This window comes from Megalopta genalis, chromosome 1, assembly GCF_051020955.1.
Source record: "Megalopta genalis isolate 19385.01 chromosome 1, iyMegGena1_principal, whole genome shotgun sequence".
Classification (NCBI taxonomy): Eukaryota; Metazoa; Arthropoda; class Insecta; order Hymenoptera; family Halictidae; genus Megalopta; species Megalopta genalis.
In genome coordinates this window covers 24687053-24695896 of record NC_135013.1, presented here as the reverse complement: position 1 = coordinate 24695896, position 8844 = coordinate 24687053, and the positions used below count along the sequence as shown (strand labels likewise).

The window sequence follows — 8844 nt, the reverse complement described above, 5'->3', positions numbered from 1 at the left end:
TCTACATTATATTTACAAGCACACGAGAACCGACGCGCGCCTTTCCATCAAAGTGTATAGCATTGTATATAGCCCTTTAAAAACATTAGTTATGGCATAATTGGTGTAAAAAAGTTAATCAAGTGCACAGAACTGTTCTGGAGAATCTATTGTATCGATGTCATGTGAAAAATATAGATGACAACACCGCGAAACATATTAACGTAATAGTTAATGAGTTCTTAGAATAATATACATGTAGAAGCAAGGGCTCATATAGTGAGGAGCACACTGTATGTAGCACACAGCGTTTTCAACAATTTATTGCTTTGACATTTGAAGCGGCTTTGCCAGTCGATAAAATGGGTAAGATGAAAGATATAAGCACAGACGAAGATATAACTGTAGGCACGCTTTCCTGTATCGTGAACGATTAATATTTTCTTTAAGTAACAACAGTCAAATTGATTAATTACTGTCACTTTATTTTTCAATTTCGTCGTTGAGGTTAGTTAAGTACATTTGAGATAGTCAACAAACTGAAGCGTCATCGCCGACTAAAATCCAGGCTGGCATCTAACATGAAAATATTTTGCGGGAAATTTAAAAATCGGAATATGTATTCATGTTCAGTTTCATTTGTCTTGTAAAGATTTTCATGCTTATAGTGTTAATATCTTTTTAGAAACTAACGAAATATCTCCACAAAAGAGGCACAAAAAGCACAAACACAAGAAACATAAGAAGAAGAAACCAGCACACGATGAGGGTGAAAGTTTTGTCAATGTCTGCGTTGAAACGGAAAAGAAGAAAGCATTTAGAGTTAAAATAAAAAAGGATGATGATAAAGGGTAAGTAAAATAAGAATATGTTTGATCAGTAAGCATAAACATGTAAATGAGAAAACAATATAATGTCCTACTGTATTATAGATTAGAGAAGCCTCGTGAGAAAGTACTAAAGACAGCTAATCTCAGTGTTGCTGGTTCAAGTACTGCACCATCACCAAAAGCCACGGCGAAGAAAAAAGTACTGAAGGGCAATAAAGGTAAAGACAGTGGTACCAGCAGCGAAGAGGAGCGCTGGCTTGATGCTATTGAGTCTGGAAAACTGGAAGAAGTAAATTTATAAACGTGTTTACAAATTCTATTAGCCTAACAAAAATCTATAAATTCAGTCTGTTCTAGGTTGACGATGAGTTAAAGAAAATTAAACCAAAGGATCCAAAATTAATGACAGCCCGTCAAAGAGCCATGTTTGAAAGGAAGACTGATACAGAACCGCACGCAGGCGTGGAACAACTTATGTCACTACCAACTGGTTACAAAGAAAAAGTTATGACAGCAGAAGCTATACAAAAGGCTGCTCTAAAGTCATTAAAAAGAAAGCAACTGGCCGATGAGAAGAGAGAGAAAGATAAGGTATATTTCTTATATTTCATCTAATCAAATTATTCGCTTCGATCTAATTACTTTCATGTCTACAGAAAAAAACAATGGAAAGGCTATTGAAGAAACAAGAATCTAAAGCTTCCAAAGTTATTAGTAAAGGAAAACCTTCCAGGAGGCAAGTTCCTTTAATCACATATCGTTTAACGGTTGAAAGGAGTTCAATATCCTTGCCGCCAGGAGAGGATTTCCCATTACAGCCTACTCAGGGGTGAGTAGTAATTTACTCGAAACGTTTAACATCAAAATTTCAAACGTCCAACATCGTACAATTTTCTATTTTCAGGAAAGTTCCTCCGTTTCCGATACTTTGCGGCGTGAACGAGTGCAAGAACCCGAAAAAGTATTCATGCTCAAAGACTGGAGTGCCACTGTGCAGTTTACAATGTTACAAAACTAATTTAGCGACAGCCACATGAGCATAAATATTGTTCAATTAGAATTATATGAAACCAGTTCTTTCAGACTCACTTTATCAGCGAATTAACAATTACAAATATTTCTTATTAGTTTACTACCTCACATTTTCAAGAGATTAATCCTTGGATGATAGTGTTCAGGTCCACTGTGACCCAGCGTTTCAAAGCCACTAAATCTCAGCAAGCTCAAATAATACGATTCTAAAAATTGTCAAATAAAACACGCTTTCCAAAGGTTAGCGTGGTGCATAACGCATTTGTATATACAGTAAAACTTGTTAAGAAAAAATTAGCTTAAAATTCGAACGTCACCGACCCTTGTAAATACCGTTGTATACGCGATCCACCTGTGTTTAGATAAGTCGCACAGCTGGCTGTTTTGCAACGTCCATTTGGCACATTCGATCTCAGCGGAATGTATTGACCAAATAAAACCAGTCAGAAACGTGTTGTGTGATACTCATTCGTGGTGCACTCGATGACCGGTTTCCGATGTACCGTTATCAAATTCGGCGGCGGGCAGGTACCGACGTCGCGAGGTGCAGTGTCTTCCGACGTGACGAAAAAATCCGAATGTGCATCGAACAGAACTTGCGTAACTGGGACTAGCCTAGGCCTTGCTTTCACCACCCAAGATAGATCCAACCGAGTCGACGTTTGATCGTGAACCGCGTAACATCGCGCCCGTCCATTTCCTGGGTCATCGTTTGGCTCGTGATCCGCGATGATAACGTCGCGATCGATATAGATCAACGACCCTGCCGCCGAGACCCGGGCCACTCTGGGCTACAATGCCACGGTGCGACCTTCTCGTGGTCATCCTCGCGGTGCTCGTATCCTCGGGGACGTCCACGTCCCAGACACGGGGTGAGAAATCCAATTTGTCAAACACAGTGCAACGAATATTTTCATTTTCTTCGTTATCCTAAGATTTTTTCTTTTTTAATGGAAAATTTCGACCGAGCGTGTCAAAAGTTCTCGAAGACCGACGACGAGTGCTAGTTCGAGCTTCGTTAATCGCGATTCTGAAAATCGTGAAATAAACGTCTATTTCTGCGGAGGTCCGAGCAGTGTTTTAATTAATTAGTTGACGCGCGATTGTGTCGAGAAGTTAAAGGATATTGCGCTTTCGTGTACGCGTTCGCGAACGGTAGACGTTTCGCATTTTCGTGAAAGTCGAGTCTTTTTCGCCACTCATGAAAATCGAGAGAATCAGAGCGCGATGAGATTTCTGTTTTGTGCAACTCGGTCTCGCGCGATCGCGATCGCTGAATGGTACGATTTTGTTGTAATTGTTGTCTGTAAAAAAAAAAATATTAGATGACGATCATCACGAGTGCCTGCGTCCGTGTGCCAACGAGGCGTCGTCGAAGAAGCTCTGCCGTTACGAGTTCTTCGTCAGCGAGTTGCCTGCCGTTACGAGGTGAGACCGGAACCGCAGAAAGAAAAAAGAAAGAAAAAGAACACATTCTGCAAAGTGAACGCTTTTAAATCGTACGAGAGAAAAACGTGGCTCCACGCACGGTCGTCTAATAAAAATAAAAAGCGGCAATGTCGACGGCCGATGCAGAATTTCTATTTCGCAAGCAGCGATACGATCGTCGAAATTCAAGCGGACTTTAAGCCGTGCAGTTTTTCCACGGTAACGAACCTGTTCCGATCTCGGTCAATCTCTTCGCCAAGACGAATATATAATCTATCGTGAGATCTTAGCAAACTAACGGTTGACACAGTTGGCTACGGAGTGCATCTCGGATTTTTATGATAGCTAACAGGTTTTGATACCACCACACGCGGCCGCGTACACGTGCAACCGTGTTGGGACCAGTAAAGCGAGATAATAGCCTCGTTCACGGCGAATCCTGTAGCGCGAGAATAACTATCGTAGCCGTTTCCTTCGTGGCCAAGTTCGAAGCGTGTTTACTTAACGTTCGAATCATTATAATCGCGTTTAGAGGTATTCCCCGACATCCGAACGTGATTAGGCACCTACTTTTACGATTTCTCTGCGACCGTGATTGATGGGATCGGTGTCGCCTCATTAATCTACCTGGAAAGCGGCCATTTGCTTCATTGGATGTGTCTAACGATCGCGGAGATTGTATTTCGTAGACAATAATTGTCGTCGTTTATCGGATACCTGTAATTGCCGTAACGATCGCGTTTTTGTTTCGGTTCGGTTTCGGCGGTATTCGCGAAATTTCAACACGTTTTTTCTGCGAGAGAAAGATCAATTTTTAAGGAAAAATATGTTCTCGATGTTCGCAGTAATAGCAACCGATCCGAAAGCGAGTCGATGATCCCGAAGAACAGCTTTTTGCGAATCAACGGGAAGAGTCCAGGTCCTCGGATAGAGGTAATTAGGAGCGAAACGAAATTATTCACCCTGCTCGTTGGTACTAGCTTGCGAGATTTCTGAAACGAGACGATGATTGATATCCACAGGTCTGTGCTGGCGATACGATCGAGGTACTACTGTACAATCGATTGGGATCACAGGAATTGTCTTTCCACTGGCATGGACTGAGACAAAAGGGTTCGTCTCATATGGACGGCGTCTCGATGGTCACGCAATGCTCGATATTACCGTTTGGTGGTTTTCGGTATAAATTGAAGTCGGAAAGCGCTGGCACGTTTCTTTACTACGCGCATCTAGGTGAGCGAATGACATCCGTATACTGCGGATTTTTATGCAAAATAAAAGTTGCCCGCATTAATTGCAAGATACAGAAGCTGCACAAATGTTTCTTTCAGTCTTGAATTATTTTACCGATTTGAAATAACTCAATACTATTTTTATATTTTTTAAATGTTTCCACTGTTTTATATTTGATCTACTAGTTTTTGTCATAAATGCACAGACTCGTCAGATTGCTACCATTTTAAGATAAAGAACGATTTTCGTAACGTTTCGCCTACCAGTTACCTTTTCTTTTGAGACGTCATTACTCGGAAGAAAATTATCGACAAAATATAAAAATATTTTCTTTATCTCATCTTTTAATTCGAACGTCATTAGCACTGACAAATTATTTAATCTTCTCACGCATTTAGAAATTTGTTTCGTGCCAGAACGAAATTTTGAAAGGAATTCTTTATTACGTAAAAAAAAATACAATAGGATGTCGAAAAGTGAAAGAGAACCATTCTGCTATAAATTTAAATTTTTATTGCAACTTTGTACTTTCTCTTCGTAAAACTGCGTTAAACTATCGTAGTCCTCTAATAATCTGTCGCTGAAAAAATAAATAAATGAAACGGTAGATTAAGCTCAGCGATGCTGTCCGTCGACGTCAGCGATTTTTCGTTTACAATAATTCATTCACAATTTCGAATCGTTTCGAAGTTGTTCGAGTCGACTTGTTCGAATCGACCGCAAGTTTCCCGCGCTGTAGAACGGCTTCTACTTCCGGCAGGAGAAACAAAATCAAAGTAGATCAATAATGTTGGAACCGGGTAGAAGGTAGGTTACACGGTTACTCCCTTTTGCAGTCGGCGCAAGGAGGGCAGAGTTGCAATACGTAACCAGCACCAGGAACCAGTGTCGTTTCAAATACCCTTCGCTTAATTGTTAGTCTTTATACCGTCAAGTGTGCCTTTCTTGTTCGTAAACGGTTACGATAAAGGTAGAATGATTGATGACGAGGAAGTGCCATGGGCGTACAGGTATTACGAAACATATCTTCCTAAATGCATGGATTTATGAGAAGGAAACCACCGTAACCGCATCTTGACTTTCCCTCGCGTTTTGTCGAAAATCTCTGTCCCGTTCGAACAGAGACAGTCGATCCGATCACTTTTCACATTTCGAAACTATAAAATTCATTTCTCCGATTCCCGTCGGCGATTAAAGCAGACCGCGATCGATTAATCTCTCGGTTTAACGACGATATTTTGTAATTCCGCAATCGTTACGCAAGAGTATATTTTCGGTCGCGAAGAGTAATATTTTTGATCTTTTTCTTTGAAATCGAAGATTTCCCATCGGATTCTCTTCGTGTTCGAAAATATAGCCGCAACAGGGAAGTCGGATGAAAATGTTGCACAGTGAAAAAAAAGATCGTTTCGTTCGTTTCAAATTATTAATATTTTTCTTACGTGGCTAGAAAACTTCTTCATCGAAGCTCTTTTGTGGTAAAGATACTATTTAAATAACCAGTGAATCAGGTTCAAAAAATTATATTACTCGATCTTGAAAGCTAGACGAAATTCTGACTAAATTCTTCGAAACGAAAATTCGAAGAACCTTTCTTCTAACATTAAGATTTCGCAACAAAATGGCGGCCTAAGCATTTCGTAATTTTCGATTCTTAAGATGGTGAACACACATTTCTGAGCAATTTATTCGATAAATTTTGGTATTAGAATAGAATAGAATAGAAGCCCGAATAAATATAAATTATTGTTATTTCTATAAAGCGAGCGTGGCACCTTTTATTCTGTGAACCTAGTGTTAAAGAAGTTCAGCGAAGATGACGTGGTTCGAGGTGGGAGCGCTAAATCATCAAAAATTAATAACTGAGTTCCCTGAAGAAAATTGGAGAGAAAAATACTACGCACTGAACTCTACTCACTTGATTGAGACCATACCAAACTTTTCTCTTATATTAGGAGGAAACAATTTTTGTGATAGACTTGAGTTTCCTAGTTCTGTACAAATTGCACGCGTTCGATCTTCCAATCGCATCGCTTTGGATCCCGAAACGGGATTTATGGGAGAGCATGGGCGAACCGTAAAAATTCGAGAAGTGTAATGGGATTGGTTTATTAGTTTCGCAGCAGGGCGACGGCGTGTACGGGTCGTTGACAGTTCGAGGACCACAGGATGACCCCAGCTTGGAAAGGATACTTCTGCTGTCATCAAGGCCGCCGACTCCGCTGTCGCGGTATTTGCACCTACACCCGCCCACGCCCAGCGAGCTGCTCTTGAACGGCCAGGTACTGACTTATCTAATTAGTTGATAATGGTGGGGGAGGGGCCACGGGTCGTCGTTAAACGCGATAGACAGATTTATGGGCGTCGCGAATGAAACATGATGGCCATTACAATAATCTTCGTCCCGAGCGTCTTTGGGCCTGATGATTAAACTCTCCGAGTATCGCATAGTTGGCGATCATTTTTAACACCCGCGAGAAATCTGCGGATCTTTCGTTTAGGCGAATTGTCTGCCGTCGAAATTTCTGAGGGAAACTGTGCACGAAATTTTGCGAACCAAAAAAAAGAAGATAAAATGACTATAAATAAATTGAATTTCTATTGAATTTCTTTCCGCGATTTTTCAATTTAATTTTAGAAAGGTTGATCGAAAATGATTGCATCTATCGAATCGTTGAACCTTACAGACTTAGATCGCGAATAAGAAGTACAAAATAATTGCGAATTGAAATTTTAACGCCCCCCGGAATCTCTTTCGAATTTGGAATCCTAGAAGGTAGAATTGTAAATAACGTTGAGGAATTATAAAATTTCTATGCCGTATGTTATAATAATATCCGCTAAGGAAATCGGTGAACGAAGCAGCGTTTGACTTTAAGTAGGCACAGCTTGCAACGCACAGACGCAATTGCTCCACTGTAAGTAGAAACGGTCGCCAGTGGACAATGGCGTCTCCCGGCAGTAGAAATATCTCCGGCAGGGGATAGACACGTTCGTGTCAATCGTTCGCCAAGATAATATACACGCGTTCGACCGAAGCCGTTAATGAAATTTTGCTTGAAAAGCGAGGGGAAGCCGAAAACATTCTGCACTTCGAATGTTTCAATTCGATGTTCGCATCATAAATTATGAATCGCTTTTATGGTCGCCATCAGCGAATCTACAATTAGTCGGTGTGATAAATTATTTCTGCCCTGCCAGGTCTCACGGTTGGGCATAAACGAACCAATGGGAACGAATTAAGTGTATTAATGCCGATACCATTATAATGAACACGAGTTCGGTAACGTTTCCGCTGATTTATTGCTGTTTAAGCGGGAGTCAGGTTTCATAGTAATCGGACACCGATCGAACACTTTTAATCGACACCTCGTATTAACACTCTGTGGCACGGTGTAACTTCGAATTCGCACACCTGTTTATCATGCTCGTTGGTCGAACTTCATTTTTAGCCACAACGTTGCAAATATGTATATCTTGTTCCGTTGTCTCTCCCTCGCGTAACGGTGGGGATCGTGATAACATGATCTGCAACTTTTACTTCGCACGTCGGAAAAAATTCGATCTCTTTTTTTCTTTGTTGATTCGTTGTTAATCTATATGCAAAGATTGATGTTTGGTTCCGCGTTGAACGAGCCTTTTTATACTCGCGTAAATTTGCACTGTTAAAGGATTTTTCGTCAGCGGACAGGAGAAATGATTTAACAATTATGATTATATTACAGTATAATTGTTGACAATCGAGAACTGTAAAAAGGAATAATCGTGCCTCTTCTTCTCAAATTGTCCATTTTTGTGCAGAATTTTGAGCGTCGATTAGGGCGACTTTACTATACTACAGTTAATCGTGAATACAATCATAGTAAATTTTCTCTAATTGACATTCGGCTTGGAAACAAAAATGGACAATTGGGAATAATCGTACCTCCACTTCCTAAATTGTCTATTTTTGTTCCCGAGCTAAGAGTCAATTAGAGAGAATTTGCTGTAATCGTACGACGTTTCGTTTCACTTGCGCAAAGAAAACAAAGAGGGAAACGCGATAAAATGGCGGGAAGTTGCCGCGTTTTTCACCATTTCCGACGTGGCCGGGAAAGATCGGACGCCGGTTGTCCCGGCAAATTACCGCTAATGAATTTTCTAATGACGCGTTTATTAAATATAATTCCCCGCGATAGTTATGTCGAGAATGTTAACCGATCCCGCGGTTTCTATCTCCGTTGTAACGTTGTATAACAGAAATTACGCGAACCCTGAAAAACTCGACACAACGATACGATCCACGGAAGTAATCATTGCTCCTCATTACGCTCCGGATGGTTTGCGTTAATCGAATCTGAAT

The 8844-nt window shown here is 40.7% G+C and overlaps 2 protein-coding genes across 2 annotated transcripts in view; both read left to right on the top strand.

Moving 5' to 3' along the window:
* Positions 1 to 27: 27 nt before the first annotated feature.
* LOC117229327 (INO80 complex subunit B) lies at positions 28 to 2291 on the top strand. The gene is made up of 6 exons (XM_033485755.2): positions 28 to 345; positions 665 to 830; positions 912 to 1098; positions 1167 to 1400; positions 1466 to 1638; positions 1714 to 2291. Exons 1-6 carry the CDS (start codon positions 342 to 344, stop codon positions 1844 to 1846), a joined length of 897 nt encoding a protein of 298 aa, XP_033341646.1. The 5' UTR covers positions 28 to 341; the 3' UTR covers positions 1847 to 2291.
* Positions 2292 to 2419: 128 nt separating this feature from the next.
* LOC117229336 (uncharacterized) overlaps positions 2420 to 8844 on the top strand; it is a 30034-nt gene continuing 23609 nt past the window's right edge. Inside the window, exons 1-5 of the mRNA XM_076523914.1 lie at positions 2420 to 2713; positions 3167 to 3269; positions 4115 to 4202; positions 4292 to 4502; positions 6618 to 6784. Coding sequence (XP_076380029.1) covers positions 2638 to 2713; positions 3167 to 3269; positions 4115 to 4202; positions 4292 to 4502; positions 6618 to 6784 — 645 coding nt within the window. The 5' untranslated portion in view covers positions 2420 to 2637. The remainder of the gene's footprint in view (positions 2714 to 3166; positions 3270 to 4114; positions 4203 to 4291; positions 4503 to 6617; positions 6785 to 8844) is intronic.